A 20,868-nucleotide genomic window follows, 5' to 3' on the forward strand; every position below is an offset into this window, starting at 1 on the left:
CCAGGTATTTCTGTGTTTACTCATTATCACTGCATTTTAAAACTACCTAACAATTGCAATGCTGTTGTCCTAGCAAAGGGCAGCCCTAACGCACGATACCAACAGCTGAGAATGCCAACAGCCACTGGCTCTGTGTACCACCCCAAAAGGGACTGTTAGTTTGTTTACGCCACTTCAATTCCTTTCGAGCACGTGAGAACAGAAAAACACAGTGATAACTGCAAACACTGGCACTATCTGCAGAGAAATCTATAAAGGCACAAAAATGGACATTTGGCGGTTGGGTTGTTTTTCTTTTTTGCTTTTTATATTCTGAACAGTAATATAAAAACATGACGGAGCTTCAAAAGTCAGGTAAGGTCTGTGTTGACAACTACAATTCTTTTATTGGACATATTTTACTGAGCATTGAACACTTGTTTATGTAGGCACAGATTTAAGAATAACACCACAAAAATCAAAGGGGTAAAGTGCAGACCTGTACTGAGGAGCAGGCCTGGTAAGTCAGTCTATTCCTACAACTCAGCAGACGAAAGAAAAGGGGGGAAAAGATAAAACCCTGCCATTATAAGAGAAGTGTATTATAAATCACACCCTGCATTATCGGGACTGTACAGCCCTTCCCACAAGGTCCGGAGCACCAGAGAACCAGGTCCCATGGATACAAGGACACCGTGTTCATCTCAGGACATGTTTAAAGTTCGGCTCTGGCATACACAAGTGGTTTATTTATGAGTTAAAAAGTTTAACAGAGGTTTACTGATGCACACTGTCTTACCATCCATTTCTTCATATATTTCAGAATTTAAAAAATTAAGCACCTAAAACCAAATCAACAACATGGCCCCCCAACACATCAAATTTCACCAAGCAGTGACCAAGAAAGAAAGGGGGGAAGCCAGCCTGAGCCCTGACTTTAAGTGATGGACTTTGCCTGATCTCATTCCTGCCCGCACCAGAATTTTCTCCCTAAGATGACTGGGGTGACAAAATGGTAAATTCGGTGTGTCCTTTTGTTTCCCCATCTCATAAAGGCAGATTTCTACAGTTCTTAGTAACAGAGAAAAAATAAAATATATTTCCAGAGCTTGGACACATCTGAAGAAGAAAAATAAAATAAAAAAAGGCAGAAAACAAGAGGGAGAATAAAAACTAATATAAGCTAAAACATTATTTTGTAGTAAACAATAGAATATAACGTGCAATAGTGCAATTTCTCCTTTGCTGCTCCAACAATGAAGTCTTGGTAGATAGTCCACTGCATGTCAACGTATGGCATCCCACGTCTAACTACGTGCTTGTCGGGCACTGCTGGGTTTGCCGGGCTTTGGAGCCGAGTCGCTGTGTCCAGGTTCTCCCTTCCCCTTCCCAAGGTGGCGGAGCTTCTGATCCCAGCGCTGCGTATTGAAAGGCAAAAAAAGAAAAGACAAAGGAGGTTACAGAAGAAGAAACAAGCTGTACGTCAAACAACTGCATGTGTTTACAAACAGCAGGGAAATAACCCATATAAAAGCCTTGGCTGTTTCCCCTGCATCACCCTGCGTTTGGGCTCGAATGGTGGGATGTGAGGTCATCGGTAAAGTCACTTTAAATAGAGGAACCACTTCCTGGCTTTCTTGAGGCCTCTGCGAAGGAAGGGGCTGACACAGGGCATAATGGCTTCAGCAGGACAGCATCTCACCTTCTAAACAACAAAATGTAAATGAAGCTATCAGTGCAGTCTTTGGGGCGGGTGGGATGAAAACACAGTCAAGCTCTTTTAATGATTTTTTTAAAAAATCATCGTTATTTATTTACTTTTACTTTTCTAGGTACTAGCAACTGTGGTATGAAACAGATGTCATAATATACAGCTGGTACAACTGATGATGCTTTAGGAAAAGGAGATCGCAATGAGAAGCGGGTGGCAATGTGGTGTGATCCTCAGCAGCCCCAGGCACTGCACGCCAGGAGGATGCTGACAGCAGGCAGGTGGGAGCACATACGTGAGGCAAGTTGAGAGCACAACAGCAGGACAAATGGGAGGACCAATGTTATTTTAAGCCAGTTTTGGGACCCATGCACTAGTAAAGCTCTGGGGGTGGTCGTGCCCTCTGGCCGTGGACAACCTTCTCACCAGCTTCTACATGCTTTCTATATGCTGTGGTGGAATGATGCTCTGAAGCTACTGCAAAACATTCAGCACATTCAAACCAATGCTTGATAGAAAAGCAACTGAATTGAACTGAAACCCATGTCCAATATAAGGAAATAAGTAAGGAAATAAGTGAAGTTTCAAAAAAACCCAACAAATTACACTGACACCCAAGAAGTGGAACGAAGCAGAAGTCACCCCACAGCGATAATGTGGTATTTGCTCTGCAGCACTGGATTTCACAAGGTTCTGCCAAATCAAACTACTATTTGGATTGAAATCCCCTTATCTTTTCACTCATGTACTCTGTGGATGTGACAAACGCGCACAGAAAATCTCGCATGTGTAATCAGAGCAACATTTGCCTGCCAGTCACTGTTAATGCTCTTGAGGTGTTGGGTGGAAGAAGAGACTGGTTTGCACAGGCAAACCACTATCATGTCAAATTAATGACCGAGAAATTCTGTCAAAATAAGGATAACCTCTGTAAAACGATGCTCATTCTGTTTCATGGTATCTGTGACGTTTGGCTTTTAGTGAGTTACACTCTTACCTTCACTTTTTTACTGAGACGATCTTTCCATTTCTCAGCTATGGAGCCTTCTACCAAGAGTAACCTAACAGTGTCAAAATCACCAATACTTTGTGGTGCATCAAAACATGAAAAGGCAATCCTTCTAGAAACTTGGAAGGCATGAGAATACATTTAAATCGGAAAACATCACAACACATTTTCATATATTGCCTGCATTAGAGCTGATGACTCCCAATTTGCTGTGACACGTACCTCCCTCATCTAGGCCAGAAAGGTAAACATAAAATAGCTGCTAATCCACATCCTCTGGTAAGAAAACTGTATTTAAATAATATTAAATCTGACTTAGTCTGGGAAACATTTGTAAAGCCCTCTTCCTTTTCTAATCAGCACCACAACCCCAGTTAAGTAGGTGTGTGTTGCAGAATGCAGTTTGCCTACAGAGTGAAAGCGCTCCTACTGTTTGCTTCTTTGAGACAGAGGTTTTTGATTGCTGCTACACCACTGTACTTTGGGGAAACTCAACGTATCCCTCAGGTCTATTCACCCTGCATTTCTAAGTAATATAGCAAAAAACCCAGCAAGTGAAGTTTTGATACTTGATATTAATTAATTGTGGTCAGCACATGGATTTACTTCTGTTACTCTGAAAAGATGAGGTAGCTGTTTCATGGTATCTGTGACGTTTGGCTTTTGGTGAGTTACACTCTTACCTTCACTTTTTTACCAAGACGATCTTTCCATTTCTCAGCTATGGAGCCTTCCACCAAGAGTAACCTACACAACAGAGACAACTGGTTACTGCATCCACAGCCATGCACAAGCTACACAGCCTAACATATGCAAGACGAAGACCTCTGTGCCTGCAGAGAGCCCTGTCCACCCTGAATACCATTAAGAAGCCGTACAGAGAGTCCCACCAAGTTTTCCTTTCCCAGTGGCTCTGATGTACAGCTTTATGGGCAGGGGAACAACCAACAACAAATATGCTTCAAGGGTAACACAGAAAAGTTACCTGGAGCGCTCCTCGTCTTCGTAGCCCATAATGATGTACTCTTCATTGGCACTGAGTGGTGGACACAAGCAGCCAGAGTTTGTGTGAAGGTTTACAGTGTCCTTTGGGATGTTCACCAGGGAAGATTTTAGGATCTCTTTTACTTCCACTACCACAGTGACGTCATGACATTTGGTCTTCACTTCCTTCACTTTAGCCCGAATGACTGCGGAAAGTCACAAAGAGGATAGTTAGCAGCAGCAGATATTGCAGGACACCCCCACGCTGTTCTTCCTGACCTCTGGGATTAGTCTTTTGCATGGTCCATTATCAAAAGCCTAGCTAAACTCCAGCAACATCCCTGCCCCCCTCCTCACTTCATCACTTCAGCCTCCCCCAGGAGGGTACAAGTAGCTCAGTATCTCTCCTAATAGTATGGCCACAAGCAAGAGCTACATACCACTTGGATTTGTGTCCTATTTGAGTTAGGCTTTATTTTTAGTATCCCCTCTTCTTCATGCATTCCACTTTATATATTTAATTAACTCCTTGTAAGCTCTTCTTCTCCCTCTAGCTGTATCTTCTCCCTCTTTCCCTACTTGCAGTTCAGATGACCAAACTCGCTATGTTCACTCTCAACCTTCCATGAAACACGAATGGGCATTAAAACTTCCCATACCACTACTTCTGCTGGATGACGTCCCCTTACTTTTTTTAACTGTCTCTCCAGTGACCCAGCACCAATCTGCTCTGCTCTTTATGAACTCCAAACACTCCTGATCTTGACCTGGTGACCCACCTAATTGTTTCCTCCCTCACCCTTTCTCTTTGCCTTAAGTTGCACGGGAGGGAAAGTTGCCTTTCAAAGGCAATGCTTTTTTGTTTTTCTCATGGTGGCCAGTGAACTGATCCTGCACGTAAATGCAAAGCCAATCCAGAGGTCATGCTCTGGAGAATGCCACATCTTTCACAGCTTGAAAACAGGAGCCCCTTCCCATTACAGACAGCAGATCCCCTGGATTCCAAATTTCTTCTAACCTACGTGAAGGAAACAAACCATGGATGTAGCACACATCTCTGCTCTTCACAGACATTGCCAGCACGTACTGCAGCTGCTTTATACACAGATCCCAACAGCTAACAGCTGCTATGCATTTAACATAGACAACTCACCCCAAGAGATACACCTCCTTAAAACCTCTTTATGGTTTCAAAACAAAACCTTGCTTCAGTTTGGAGCTATTTCAAATGCATATTGGCACCTCTTCCATTTGAAAAGATGGGCAGCAGCGTGCTCAACCACTCTGCTCCGTGCAGGGGTGGTACCCACCAGAGAAGAGCTGCCCTGTAAAGATTTTCCAAAGAAATCCACCAAAACAACATAAAACTGACTAGTAACCTAAAAAAAAATCCAAATAGGTTTGATTGAATACAATTATAGTTTTTTAGCTTTTAATAGGATCTATTCTTACAAGAAGCTTATCTGACAACAGTCACATAAATACATAATCTTCATAAATTGTATGCAGTTACTGCCATTTAAATGAAGTCTCTGAGTTCAGTGAGCTTAAGGCTCTTTGCAGCGGGAGGATGGGCTCAATCGTTCAGTTCCTGTAAGTGGTACGGATTCACCAGCTTCAACAGCCTAATTTGCTAAAACCAGTGTAAAGACAGGCAGCAGACTGGACCTGTGATGTGACTGAAGGTCAGAACAATATGGACAAGGCATAACAGGCACTTTTACCGGTGTTACTGACAGCGCAGCAAGATGCTCATTGATGGCTTCCCTATGCAAAAAGGAAAGAACCTAGCATGCCTGTTGGATCCCACAGCGAGTTTGCAGGCAGGGAAGTTAGGGAAAACACCCTTCCGTGTGAAAGCAGAGCAGGCTGGAGCTGGAAATCTGGGGCAGTTCAGGCATGGCAGCCCACGTCGGTTTTGTTGCATCACTCCAGCCACTAAAGAAGGGCATAAACCTCAGATGCCTGAGCTGACAATGAAGTAACACCCAATGTCAACAAAGGCACTCTTGTACTAATGTATTAAGCTAACCCCCCACCATCTTTCTACAAACACTCTTGGTTCTGAACTTGGAGATGTTTCAGGCCACGTCATCCTTCTGTAATAAGTACTAATGGATTAGCCATCAGTAATTGGGTCCATGGGCTTTTTAAGGAAAAATTTTCCCTTACTGTAGGCTTAAATAGGTTGGGAGCTGGCCACACAGGCAGCTGTCCTTACCGTAGTTATAATTGTTGCGAAGATAGGTCTTCTGGGTGGCTTTTATAGGCTTGCATTTGCAGCGCTCTATGAAAAAACAGGAACTGTTGTTTAGAAAGAAAAGGGTGAACGTCCAGTGACAATCTCCCCGAACCCCAAACTCACACCTAACAAAAATTTCACTCATTTGATTCATTACAGGCAAGTTAAATATTAAAAACCACTGGGCAATCCTGCTCTGCTGGAAGTTGAGGAACCCTCCATGAGGTCTCAAAGGTTTCTAGGAGAGAGCTTGACATGCTGAAATTAAAACAAAAAAAACCCCAAACCAAATGAAACCACAACAAAGAATCCCACAACAACAAAAATGAAAGGACTAGTCAATTCAAGATTCAATTTTAGTCTCCTCTGTGCTCACAGTGGCGTGGCTCCTTCACATCTCAAGGTGTCTATGAGCTACAGTCAACAGAGGAAGCATGTCAGACGGTGGTAGGACCAAGTGGCACATGGCTCCCTGCTCTGAACTCTTCTGGAATGGTCCTGACAAGTCGCCAGGGATTATCAGGTGTGACTATAATTCAAGCCCATGCTGCTCACATGGAATTCATACACACGTCGATAACAAATACAAGCCACAGAGCCACCATGCCCTCTGGGTTTGCTGGATAAAATTATGACCCAGACCCTCTGGTTTAATTAAAATAGGGAAATTATTAGCTCTGATACCTCCCCTTCCAAGTCAAACAGCAGGTCCCAGTATTACATACATGTGGTCATCTATTTTGACATTTGACTTGACTTAAGGAAGCCTGTTTCAATATACTGCCATTCTAAAATAACAATGCATACGGCTAGTGAATTAGTTAAATCCAATGTGGAGAGCCTGAAAAAGAACTTTTTTATTTGCTATGCAAAATTTCTGCCTATTAAAAAGAGATGGCATCATATGGTTATGGACTTCCCAAATCATTATTTTGTATTAAATGAATTTCTGTAGGTGAAAATACAAAAAAACACCCAAGCACCCACCAAAAAAAAAAACCCTACAGGAAAGAGGAGAACATTTCAAAAGAAGAGGATATTGTTTCCTTGAATTTCAAACACATCCTCAGGAATCTATCTACAGACTTCAGCTTTTGTATGAGACCGTGCTAAAATAATAAAGGCAGAGAAGGGAAGTGATTTTTGGCTTCCCTTCTGCCTGTGGGAGCTCATGCATACTTTAGGCCAAATTATGGCCCATTTTATAACCTGCCTTGAAACAGGCCATAAAAGATGTGCTCCTACGACCCACACTCATGCAGGCATCTCAGCGCTCACATCCAAGTCTTACAATTTAACATTCTCCTGCTCTACAGCACTTTGCTACACAAGTCGAAAAAAACAGCCTGAGTTACAGGACAAGAACACATAACCTACAATTTCCCTCAATTTTAAGATGGAACTGGCTTTTTCTTTTGCTTTTATTAATTTGAAGAATATACTCTGGTGGTCTTGTTTCTAGGAATCAAGAAACATGCCATCTTAAACCTGGCTGCAATACTGACCAGTACCAGCACTGAAACCTGGCCAGTGCTTTCCTGAGAAATAAAGGATTAAAAAAAAAGAAGAAAAAGTCCAAAAAATCCTCTGGAAAAAATTTTCTAAGTGACTTGAAAAGTATCTGGTGAAGCAAACAACAATGAAGTTTACTGCCAAGGGAGGTAAAAATCCTCCCCCACTCCCCAGTGCAGACTCAATTTTGCCAGCAGACACTGCCAAGGACAAAAGGTGCTTTTAAGAGTGATCCATGAGTACTTCTCACAGTGACTGCACACAGCAGCAGAATCACAGAATCACAGAATTGTAGGGGTTGGAAGGTCCAATCCCCCTGCCAAAGCAGCTCCCTAGCTCATATTGCACAGATAGGCGTCCAGATGATGAGAGATGGAGACTCCACCACCTCCCTGGGCAGCCTGTCCCAGGGCTCTGTCGCCCTCACTGTGAAAAAGTTCTTCCGCATGTTGGAGCGGAACTTCCTGTGCTCCAACTTGAGGCCACCACCCCTTGTCCAGTCCCCACAGACCACTTAAAAGGGGCTGGCCAATTCCCCCTGCATCTCATACTTAAGATATTTATAAACATTAATTAGGTACCCCCCTTAGTCTTCTTTTCTCAAGGCTGAACAGTCCCAACTTACTCAGCCTTTCCTCATAGGGGAGATGCTCCAGGCCCTTAATCATCTTTGTAGCCCTTCTTTGGACTCTCTCCAGGAGGTCCCTGTCTTTTTGATACCAGGGAGCCCAGAACTGGACACAATACTCCAGGTGGGGCCTGACCAGGGCAGAGTAGAGGGGGAGGATCACCTCCTTTGACCTGCTGGCCACACTCTTCCTGATGCATCCCAGGATCCCATTGGCTCTCTTAGCCACCAGAGCACACTGCTGGCTCATGGCCAACCTGTCATCTACCAGGACCCCTAGGTCCTTCTCCACAGAGCTCTTCTCCAGCAGGTCATCCCCCAGCCTGTACTGATACAAGCGGTTATTCCTCCCCAGGTGCAAGACTCTACACTTGCTTTTGTTCAATTTCATTAGGATTCTCCCTGCCCAGCTTTCCAGCCTGTCCAGGTCTCTCTGGATGGCAGCGCAGTGTTCCTGCATGTCAGCCACTCCTCCCAGCTTTGTATCATTGGTGTACTTGCTGAGGGTGGATGCTATTCCCTCATCAAGGTCGTCAATGAAGATATTAAACAGGACTGGACCCAACACCGAGCCCTGGGGAACACCGCTAGTCACAGGTGTCCAGTCAGATTCTGCTCCACTGATCACCGCCCTCTGAGCCCAGTCTGACAGCCAATTCTCAACCCACCTCACTGTTCACTCATCTATCCCATGCTCTCTCAGCTTTGCTATCAGGATGTCATGGGAGACAGTATCAAAAGCCTTGCTGAAGTCAAGGTAGATGACATCCAGTGCTCCCCCTCCATCTACCCAGCTGGTGATGACATCATAAAAGGACATGAGATTGGTCGAGCACAATCTCCCGTTGGTGAATCCATGCTGACTACTCCTCATGACCTTCTTCTCTTCCAATTGCTTGGAGATGGCATCCAGAACAAGCTGTTCCATCACCTTTCCAGGGACAGAGGTGAGGCTGACTGGCCTATAGTTGCTGGGATCCTCCTTCTTGCCCTTTTTAAAGACCCGCAAGATGGTCCAGAAACTACAGCCTTGCCCAGGATGATGATGATGATGATTATTATTATTAAAACACACCCGGTTGCCACTTGCAAAACAATTCTATTGACAATGGCAAAGTCATAAATTTACTTTAGTGAACACATAAATAGAGCAATTATAAATAAATAGAGCAAATATACATAAATAGAGCTTTTAGGTGCCTGAGCTGTGCTTGTCAGCTGAAGCAGGTGTAGCACAGTGAACCAGAAACTGTTCGTACAACAAGAGGCAGTAGTAAAAATATAACCTAATGCCTCCTTTTCAGCAGTAATTTTTATATGCATCTTAACTATTTTTTTTAATTATTATTTTTTAGGTCTGGTTTTGTTTTTAACTAGTCAAAAAGTGTCATGAGAGCAACAGTATCACTGAACTTTTTTCAACTGCAGGGTCACTTGCTGGTACTCCATGCTATCTACATCCCTAAAGACAGGAGGTGCTGAAGATACAGTTAGTATTTCTGATATAAGGTGGCGTTGAAGGTATCTGGCTTTCCTTTCATACTCAAAGTGAAGCTTGTCTGTGGTCACCATAGAGCACGAAATCCACACTTTCTCAATGCCACTCCATTGAAAATGGCTTACAACTAGGACTTGATGATCCTTTGGGGTCCCTTTCAACTCAGCACATTCTACAATTCTATAAGAAGTTACTAATATCAGTAATAAAAAAAACTTTCGAGAGTCTTTCAGACATGGTTCCATGCTGAAGGCAAGTGAAACTGCAGCTTGTTAAGGGGCCTGCTCTTACCAAGTTTCCCTAATGGCAGCTGGGTTTCCAAAGGATGCACACCGTGATTTAAGTAACATTTTGCACAGCTACTTCCACATTGGGACCTACTGATCATGTTTTTGCAACCAGGCATTATTAATACCTTTTTACAATTGGGTCACAGATACTAATGCCGAAGTTACCCAATTCCCTGTAGGTATCAGATTTTATGTTCCACAACCATGCTTGGGCTTTTATACTAATAAACTGAGCATCAGCATGCATGCCGTAGTGGCTGAACACCTCTGAAGAAGGAAAGCCACAATGGACAACGTCAGGTTTCCAGGTGTTATCTTTATGACTAAGGCCAAAGAAGAAACCTTCTGAAGGAAAGGGAATAAAACCCAGGAAAACCTACAGTCATTGGCTTGCTGGAGCAACAAATTCACACTTCTATGACCTATTTGCCACCAATCTGGGCGTGCCTGCTTTGCGTGGCATATGACCACGGGTAATGCTCAAGGGGTTTTTAGTCAGTTCCAGAAAAAACAAAACAAAAATAAAAAGCAATAGGAGACCTGCTGGAATAAAACCAGGCTCAGAAGGTCTCAGGCTCAATCCCCTCAGGTTAACGGGAGTTTTGCCATTATCTACAAAGAAGGCAGTTTGCAAACTTTGAGTCAGAATGAACTGAACCGTTACCTTTGCTGGTTTTACCCAGAGAAAATCCATTTAAAGAACTTTCAAGACAAAACTTTTAGGGAAGTCAGCACAGCCCTCTTTACTTGATGGAAATTTTGCCCTGACAAAAGGAGAAGAGACAAGCGCTAAATATAGACTAAAATTGAGTTGTCTGCTGGGAGATCCACAGGCTGACCAGCCCCAAATCCCACCTGCCCACGACAGAAACCCCTTTTTGTGGACACAAAAGCACGATCTACAGGATTACAAGACAAGGCAGAGTCTGTATGTGTCACATCATGTCCCATTAAGTATTAAAAGGATTTGAAAGACCACTTGTTATAGAGTTATTATAGAGTTATAAAAGCGTACTCACCGATGCCAGCACCTCTACAGTTGCCATTATTAGAATCCATAGGAAAATCTGGCACAGAGTCATAAAACACGTAAAGAAATGTTAGTATTTTTAAAACTGGACTATTTCAATGCATCCACATTACAATGTTTTCTCTTTCTCTAATATTTGGTATATTAAAACTGAATAACTTAATCAATAAACAGATCTTGATGTTCTACAGACCAGCCTGTTAAAAAGCTGACACAATTATCCGAACTTCCCACGAATCCAGCACATCATGTTAAATGCTGGAGCAAACAAAATATCCCGTTTCCACCGGCACACAGGCTGGCAGGTTTAGGATTAGGATGGAAATTTATGGCATGAACTTACAAGCACCTACAGAAAGCACACGTAGTGTTTGCTTTTCATTAGATGATGAAAGAGAAATTACTTTTGGTTTGTTTTCTTCGGTTACTGAGGAAATCAAACCAACCAACCATAATCGTATCGTTGAAGCAAATGCCAAACCAAACGTTTCAGGCCTTCCCCTTCCCCTCAGTTTAAAAACATACTGATTAGTCTGAAGGATGGATAAGGAACAGAAGGAAAAGAAAAAGGGACTAGGTCCAGAGAACCGCTTTTAGACACGCCTGTAAGCGGCATGTCCCCCACAACAGCAAAATGTATCCCTTCAAACCTGCTGTTTATCAAAACACACTATTTAATGGATTCATACATACACTTAATCATGAAAAACAGGTATGCTAGTGCATACACCGTTGTGCAAGGTAACGTAAAAAATAAATGCGAGAGAGACAAGACTTGGTTGAGAGGCAGTATATTTATTAGAATGGCACATAAAATGGAAAACCAACTGAGCTTTCAGATAAAGAAACCAAAAACCCTTCTTTAAGTTTGCATACCCAAAATCCTAGTAAGTTTTTTCTACTCTGGATGCTGGTATCACACAAACATCATCATTCTTACATCCTTCTGTTATCACAGATACAACACTGCTTACACAAAACAGAACAAATAAACACAAGACCACATCACAAAAGCTCCTCTCCTGCAGTTGAAGCTGTAAGGATTTGGCTGCAATACAGCCCAGGACACCGAAGGTATTCAGTACAGTGAGGAGTTTAGATGCGTGGACTAAATTTTAAGGGCTGGGGCCATTATTTAAACACAAGTTCTGTAAATAAGTGTTTAAAAGACCTGTTTACAAGAGATCTAATATTACTTAGTTCATCTAATTTTTCCATCCTTATTTAAAAATAAAATTTTAAAATCTGCATCTTAATGCATATTTATGAGGATAAGGCTGAATGACAGTACAAGAATAAATCTAAAAAATATCCTAGTTCCCTAACATAATAGTTAAATTCAAAAATTTATTACTTGAGGCAGATAAAACTTGCAGCAGCAGGTCAAATGTGGACCATCCTCACATCCACAGAGAGAACAAGGAGAAGGAAGCCCTAAAGCATGCTCTCCCTGTCTAAGGGATCCAAGCAGTCATGACTTCATGGTGTTTGAACAGACCAAGTCCAATTCACTCTGGAATTACAACTAAATATAAACCTGAGCCCGGCAAAGCATCCTACCCTACTCAGCAGTACAATGCTTGTGTATTGGTTGAGGAACTGTACTTCAAACTCACACCAATGCAAGGAGGGCTGGTAATCCCTCAGTATGCCCAGTATAATACCTTGTCCTGTAAACAAACATGAACTGAAGTGCTTTCCACCTCCCGCTCCTAGGTACACAACTTATTTTTACCAAATTAAAACACACCACAACCTCAACTCATTTCCTAACTCTCTGCCTGTTCGCCGGATCACTTGCCCTACCCCAAACCAGCAGCTGTGGGTACCTGATGAAGCAGCTGGCTGTGCAAAACAGGAGCAATGCAGATGTTGTGTGTAGAGCAGCTATTAACGGAAACGGGTCCCATTCCCATGCCCGCGTTGTTCTCTGCAATCCTGGCCAGAGTACAGTGTCTGTCAATGAGCAGAAGAGGAGTAAACAGGTACCTTGTGATTCATTTCGCCACTTGCCAGAGGTTGGGCCAAGCAAGTACTGATCTTGCCTTGATGCTTATCTTTCCTGCTGCAGCTGTGCTTATTTAGGGATGAGCAGTTTCTGATGATGGGCGAGGAAGATAGGCCCAGAGACCTCCACCGTGCTACAAGACACCTCGGGAAAAGCTTCACATCTCCCTGAGCCTTTGCCCAGTCAGGCTCATACAGCCTGGTCCTTTCCAGATCCCTCTATCCCATCCCCTGATCCCAGCAGTCTAATGAGCAGAGACCTCTCCATCAGGAGATGCACACTGCCTAGACCTTCAGTTGTAATGCAGACAGGAAAAAGAATAAAAAAAAAAAGTAAGAAAAAGAAAAGAAAAAGAAAGAAAAATATGAAGAGGAAGAAGAGGAAGAAAAAAAGAAAGAGAAACCCCCCTTTTTAAAAATAAACAGCTGACTTCTTATTGTTCCACTTCTCTCCAGAAGAGACCTCTGCCAAGCTTTGTCTATGCAAAACAATATTTCTGAAAGAAATGTCTGTCAGCACTGATTAGCAGGATTTCCAAAGAGGAAATATTAGCCAGAGCTCCCATCCAAAGACTTCCTATTAAATTTTGTTTAAAGAAGAATCCAAACGCAATTTTCAATAAGCCATTTTAATTAATCACTCTAGAGAGGGATGCTATTAAAAAAAAACCAAAACAACCCAACCTCAAACCGCTAACAAAGAGAGAATAAAAGCCACTTGTGTACCAAGTGTACAAAATAACAATGCCTGGACCACAGATTCAGAGGAGACATTTGGAAAAAGGAAGCAACTTGGTGAATCCTAGTGTTGAGCAAGCATCTTACTTACAGCACAGTTTAAATTACAAAAACAATAATTTTTTTTTTAAAAAGCATTAATTCAGACCTTGTAATCTACTTCAGCTCTTAATACAGTGAGGACCTTTGCTAATCCACTTGCAGAAACATGCACAGCAAAGCGAAGTCATATGAAGACGGATCCTAGTTGAAGTTGATCGGGAGCGCTCACACCCCAAGTCACAGAGTGGCCCATGACATGGCAGCACGGCCGCTCCACGTAACGAATTACTCCACATAATGAGTCCTGACAGGTCTTTGATGACATTTAACAGCCTAGGTCTCGACTCAGTGCTTAGACTCCAAAAGCCTTTCTAGGGGACTGCAGAGGCAGACAAACCAAACTGATAAACCACCACCATGGACGCTATCATTATTAACGAGGTTTTAATCCCCTTGTTTACCTTTCTGGTCGTCTTTAAGGCTTGAGACCTGTAACGACTTTGGTTCTTTAACCGAGAAATGAGGCCACTTCCAAGTTTTGAGCAAATGCCTAAAACAATTCACGACTTTGTAAACTACAACCTGGCTGTGACCGTTCATCCTCAGCACAGCCCAAAATGCTCCCCTAGCACCTCTGGGCCCAAAATGCTCCCTCCTAGCACCGCTGGGCATTTCAACTTAAAAGAGCTGTGCAAAGTCTGCGTCATGGCAAATTTGATCTGGAGATTGGAAGCCACTGTTTTGGAAATGAAGTTATTAACTTATGAAAACAAGCATGGAATATGGCTCTTCTGCTTTTCTTTTAAGCAAACGATGCCAAAATCACATACTGGATGACTACGGATTCATCTGGGCAGACAGGCAGGTACAGAGGACTTGGACTACACAGAGATATCATGGGTTCATGCAATATTTAATAAAATACATCTCAGTCACTTGAAAAATCTTTCATTTTCTTTAAAGCTCGAGGTGGTAGTTTTAAGAGATTCAGGTTTCTCCTTGGCCATCTTAATGACAGTCACCCAAAACAGTCTCGACATGAATTACAGGCATATGATGCCTTTGTGACGGTGCTTCCCTTTCCTCCAACATCTCATTAACAACCCAACACACTTTCAAGCTACTTTCTACCTAAATAAGATATGGTTTTATTGCCACTTCCCTCTGCAAAACAGGAATAAACATGTCACTTAAGACATCAACGTTCTGCTAGGCAGCAGCAGTCAAGCACATGCACTGAAGCACTATTCTGGGTTGGCATCCCAGCACCAGCAATGGTCAGGCTGGTCATTTATTAAATGTAAAATTAAAGACCAGTCCTGCTATTGAAACTTTAGATTCCAGGCGGGTTTTGTCTACCTGCACTTCTTGCTGTCTCACAGACTAAAGAAGATTTGATGGGATGATGAACGGCAGAAGTCACCTGACAGATTTGAGAAAGAATCAGCATCTGCAGACGGAGCCTGTGAATGGGACCTCCTGCATACACAAGACAGCCAGTATCCCTGTCTGCGAGCATCCCCAAAAAGCACAGGACTAGGATGTGGGGCAAAAGCTATAGGATACCAAAAACGTTCGTGTGTACTAGTATCACACCTGGAATGGTAAATGTATCTCCAGACCGTTTCATCCTCCGTTCAGGATTGTGATTTGTTGTATCCTCCATAAAAAGCCAAATTACTCTGCATCACAGCTGCTCCAGAACACCGTCGCTGTGCCCTGAGCATCCCACTGCTGCCTGGGAGTAAAGGCACCAAGGTGTTGCCCAAAGATAATGAAAAATCGAGAAACATTTGTGTCGCACAGGACACTCGTTTGAAGGTGGTCTCTTGGGGGACCTCAGACCTCCAAATGAGCAGCTCACACTCAGGTTTTGGAGACCAGCAAAGACCCAGAGGGCCTGCAGAGCTCTTCCTCTAACTGAGCCCTAAACAGGGCACTTCTACTGATCTTACCAGCCTTCTCTATCGCAGCCATAAGCAGGAGCTATTCCAGCAGCTCTGAAGAACTTCAGAAGGACACAAACACTTCCCTTGTTAGATCTTCCTTACCACCTGGGCTGTGCGAGGAAAGAGATGCTAGAAGGTGTTTGTGGAGGACTCTTAACTCGTGCCTCAATAACCAGAAGCAAACTTCCTACCAGGATTTGCCACGGATTTTACCAACCACAGTTTCTCCACAGTCTGCTAGGCATGGGGAATGCAGCTGATGGGAGAGGAGCTTCTCCTCTTTTACTGCGATGGCCAAGGAAAAAAAAGTTAAATAACTTTCAAAGGATCTTCAGCTTGGCATCACTGAAATCAGAGTCAAGACCAGTTATGTTAATGGTGTCAGGGAATTTTCCTGGATGTCCATCCATGCAAACTGTTCCCAGCTGCAGAAGAGCAGGCGATAACTGATCCAGCATGATGTCAACCTGCTGCAGCCTCTTGCAGGCAACTCAACCCAGAGAAAATGAATCCTGATGGTCAGAAGAGCTCTTGCACCACGGCTGAACCGTGCTCTCAGAAAGATGCATGGTCTAATATCGGAAGAGGAATAGAAACTGGGCTTTCCAGACCCTGTCCCTGCTCTGAAAACAGCAAAGGTTTCACCGTGTCACCCCTCAGGCCGCTGCCTTACAGAAGGGAAGAGACAAACGCATGGACCCTCACCAGTAACAATGCAGAGACCTCAAGAAGACAGGAAACAGCAGGTCCCTGTTATTTCACCGGCAGCAAAAATAAAAGAAAAACCAGAACTACGCTCCTGAAGAATAAAGAAATTCCTCTTGAGCAACAGAAGCCAGTGAAGAAATGGGTTCATATGTCTGCCTGCTGTACTGGATGTTCTCTGCAGGCAGCACAAACGGTCAGAGTGCTTAGGAGATAAAATAAGAGCAGGTATTCTGCATGGTCCCCATCAGGCAGCTCGTTATTCGTGTCTTCTACTTGGCTGCAATCCTTTATTTGGAGAATCGAATTTGAAAGTGTTCACCTTACCTCTTCCTAGAACAGGAATCCTTCGCTCTGCTCTCTGAAGGAGCAGTCTTATTCCCTCAAGAAGGATTCTTTCAATCTGGCGCATAATGCATCAGTTCAAAATTTTCAGCCCAGAAATGAGAATGTCATCAGGTTCTCATTCACTGAAAGAGAGTTTTCATGGATCTGGCGCTGGAATCCCTCAAAGAGGTCATTGTGCTGCTGAGGTCCTCAGAAATAGGTAACTCGGGGGCAATTTCAGCCAAACTTCCTCCCTCCAGATTTGAATGCGATTGCTTTCAAACCGCGGCAGACCTGCCAAGCCTCGCTCGGCGCGGAGCCGTTTTTAAGGCGGTTTTGAAAGCGCCTCGATGCTGCAGAGAAAGGCGCTCGGTGTTCAAAACCGCACTTGCCCAAACCACCCCAGCAGGCCCACGGCCCCCAGGGAGCAGCAGCAGCGAGGGATGTGCCGGCAAAAGGAGACAGCTGGGTTCACGGGCCGGGGACAACTGCACAGGGCAGGAAGGAAAGGCGAGAGGGGAGCAATTAAAAGGGTTAGAGGGAAAGAGGAGTAACGCCTGGAGATGGGTATCAAGGCACGGGCATCGGGTTGAGATTTCAAAAGCTGGGGGGGGGGGCAACTCGATGGAGCCCAAGAAGGAGCGGAGTTAGTCTGGCCTAGAAAGAAATGGGGATGAGTGGAGAGGACAGCTTACCTGGGAGGGCTGAGCTGGGGAGCACGGTCAGGAAATCGAATCGTGAGATTGTGTTAGAAGAGGAAAATAGGAGTTACAGAGTTTGGCACTGCAGGTAGCGGGATACATAAAGCGGTTGGTAACGGGATAGAGATGCAATTAAATACTGTGCTGAGCATGGTGTGAAAATAAACCCCTTTCCTTCACAAGGCACTGCCAGGGGAGGATGGAGAGGCAGGATCCACTGCCCAGCAGCAAGACTGTGGGCACCAAAGGAGGCAGCTGGCAGCACAAGGAGCCCGTGGGGCACAGGGGTGCTGCTCTGCCCAGCCTCCAACCCTGCTCAGCTGCTCCCCTGCCCTGGCTCTTGCTGCCCTGCTGCCCTGAGGGGAAGTCTGGCAGACCCACTGGCACTGCAGCTCTGCAGCAAGGTAGTGTAGCTTAGCCCCGCCACCAGCACACGCTTTCCTCAGGTGAGACGAGAACTGTGGTCGCTCTGTAAAGGACAATGCACGCTGATGGCAGCCACTCGCTGGCTTGCTTCAACAGCTCCTTCGATTTCGTGTTTCTGTGGCGCTCATCCCACCACACTGGGCCTGTGCCCTGCTCACTCTTCCAGCCCAAGACAGTCGTGACCACAGCATGCCCTGAACGGAACAGGGTCCCTGAGCAACAGGAGGCTTGCAGCGGCATCATGGTGGCCAAAGCAGTCAGTACTCTTCACCTGACCCCCTGGAGATGCCTCTGCTTCCCTGGTACCCCCAGATGGCAGCCAAGCACCTGCTGCCAGCCACCCTGTGGGACCACGGCAAGCGTGGCTGGTGAAACGGGATGCAGCGAGAAAGCCAAGGGGCTCCAATGGCCCATTGGAGGCCATGGGGGTCAGGTACCATCAGAACTGTGCAGGAGCTGCTGCGGCAGCACTGGAGGCAGCCTTTGGCTTGCTTGGGGACACCGGGAACAAAGCACAGGGGAAGGCTGTACCTTTGCTGCACTCCTCTCCTGACTGTAACTCATGAGCCTGGGTAGCTGATGGGGAACCTGTGCGGTAACTTGGCATTCGATACCGAACAACAGGGACGAGACTGCTTTCTCCCCTTCAGCCGTGCAGCCACAGCCTCCCAGCTCCCACCCAGGGCTCCTCGGGGCCGGGCTCTCGCCTCAAAATCTATTGGCTGTGCCCAGGGGAGCGACGGCCTTGTGCGGGAGGGGAGCAGCTCGTTTCGGGGAGAGCTGGGGATGTGAAGAAGAGCTGGGGATGTGGAGAGCGGCGCTGCGGGAAACAGCAGCCGGGGGACCAGCGCGATCCCCTCTCTCTCGGGTGGCTCTTGCCGTCCCGACGGGCAACCGCTGCCCGCCAAGCACCAAAGCGGGGTACGGATGTCTCTCCCGCCGCCGCTCCCTCACTTTTAAGCGTTTCCCATCGCGACGGGACGGCAGTGCTGTCATTTGTCGCGGCCCCTCCATGCCGAGGGCACAACTTTTCCGGCCGCGCTGCGGCTGATAAAGGCGGGGAAAAGAGAAGGAAAAAACCCCCAAACAACCCAACAAAAAGTAAAGCAAGCGGAGGGGACGCAAAGCGGCTCGGGGAAAGGTCCGGCCGAGCGGAGCAGGGGAAGGGCTGCCCGGGGCGTGCTCCTCTCCCTCCCTCCCCTCCCCGCCCGGCGCCCATTGTCCGGCCCCGGCCCCGCGGACTCACCGGCGCCCTCGGCGGTGACGATGGCCTCGGGGGAGATGCAGACGCCGCGGTCGTAGAGCGGCAGCTCGTCGCAGGCCAGGCTCTCGGGCCAGGCGTGCCGGTACCGGATGAGGACGGGCTCGCAGCCGGCCCGGGCGCGCTCGCAGACGGACTTGCAGGGCTTGATGGGTTCGTGCTGGAAGTCGATGGTGCAGATGGGCGCGTACATGGCGCAGAGAAAGAAGAGGAGGTCGGGGCTGCAGTTGGTGCCCAGCAGCCCCTCGAACTGCTCCATGGCCAGCACGGCGTTGGCCTGCGTGCTGTGGTGCAGGTGGTTCGGCATCTTGGTCATGTTCCAGGGCAGCGGCTTGCACAACGGGATGCGCACCGGCTCGCAGGCCGCCGACCGCCCCGCCGGCGCCCGCCCCAGCACCAGCAGCCCGGCCAGGGCCAGCACCGGCAGCCCCCGCCACATGCCGCCGCCCGCCCGCCCCGACGGCGTGCCCCCGCCGTGTCGAGCCGCGCCGCGCCGAGCCGAGCTGAGGGGGCCGAGCGGCGAGACCTCGGCGCGGGGGGCGGCTCCTCCGGCGGTCCGCGGCCGCGCCGCCCCCCGCCCGCCGACCGGCCCCTCCGCGCCTCCCGCCGCCGGGCGGGACGGGGAGCTCCGCGGGGCCCGCCTCTCCCCTCCCGGCGGGGCGCGGGTGGTGACGGGGGCGCCCCGCTCCGCCCGGAGCTCGGCCCCGAACAAAGGAGAGCCGCGACGGGGGGACAGCCCGGGGACCGGCCGGCGCTCCGCTCTGGAGGGGGGGGACGACGAGGTTTCTCGCTTCAGGAGGAAAAGAGGGCGTAAAGTCTTTTCCTCCCCCCGACAGGCGAACGTCGGCTTCGGGAAGAAGCAAGAGCCCTTGCCGTGAGCGGCGGTCCCGGCTCGGCGTACCGGCGATGGAGCCGGGGATGCGGTGGTAGGAAAGGGCCACTGGTACCCGCGCTGCTCCGCGAGGTGCGGCGCTGGGGAAAGGGGGTGTGTGTGCCTGGAGAGAGGGGGCTACAGTTCACCTTGCGACGGGGAGCGGGACACACACGCACACCAGGTTTTAGTGGAAAGTCTGTAGAAGCGAGAGGCTCAGAGAAGGGGCAGATGCAGCCAGGCTGCCGGGTGCTTTCTCTTAAGAAGGTTACAAAAACCCAACACCCCCTCACACATACACATACACATACACACACAGAGACACAAACCCTCCCCCCGTATTTAAGTAGCTCACAAAACAAGGACACACCAAAGGGTGTCGGGACGCGATCTGCAAAAAAGAGCCCAGATATAAACTAACTAACATACAGCTAATTCCTCCTAGTTACCAAGGTACGGAGTTACTGCTTGAACACGTGTCTGGTTGAGCTGTACTGGGGTAGTACCGGGGTGATTATTTCAGTCTCGGCAGTTAAATCTAACCTGTGAGGAGAAACACACATACCAGCAGCCAGGGCTCAGAAACCAGACCCAAAACGTGGATGGGGTGTGAAAGCAACCACGGCTACAGACTCAGGAGCGCAGGCTCCTATGCCTGAAAAGCTTTTCTGCATTGTTTGGTTGTTGGGTTTTTTTTTTAACTTGATCACTGCAGCTGAAACCTGGATCCCTTTAACTCAGCTGCAAAAGTCCCGTTGGCTCCAGTAAAGGTACATGTCAAGCAGACAGGGAGGCACTGGTGAGGCCGACGGAGCAGAGCAGAGGGACCACGTGTACGTTTTGGCCTCTCTGCACAAGTATTTGGCCTCTTATTTCCCCACCTCTGTGGGCAGGTGCTAGTGTCATGGGCTGGGTTGCTACTCGCCCTCGCAGAAGCAGCAAGAAGCAGAAGCGCGCA

At 46.9% G+C, this 20,868-nt stretch overlaps 1 protein-coding gene across 1 annotated transcript; it reads right to left on the bottom strand.

Annotated features, from left to right (window-relative positions):
- Positions 1-294: 294 nt before the first annotated feature.
- FRZB (frizzled related protein) lies at positions 295-19,478 on the bottom strand (the record flags this gene model as incomplete). The annotated part of the gene is made up of 6 exons (XM_084265381.1): positions 295-1,397; positions 3,383-3,446; positions 3,685-3,889; positions 5,905-5,970; positions 10,873-10,920; positions 19,025-19,478. 6 exons carry the CDS (start codon positions 19,476-19,478, stop codon positions 1,287-1,289), a joined length of 948 nt encoding a protein of 315 aa, XP_084121507.1. The 3' UTR covers positions 295-1,286.
- Between the last annotated feature and the right edge of the window lie 1,390 nt (positions 19,479-20,868).

This window comes from Gallinula chloropus (genome assembly GCF_964237585.1).
Source record: "Gallinula chloropus genome assembly, chromosome: 5".
NCBI classification, from domain to species: Eukaryota; Metazoa; Chordata; class Aves; order Gruiformes; family Rallidae; genus Gallinula; species Gallinula chloropus.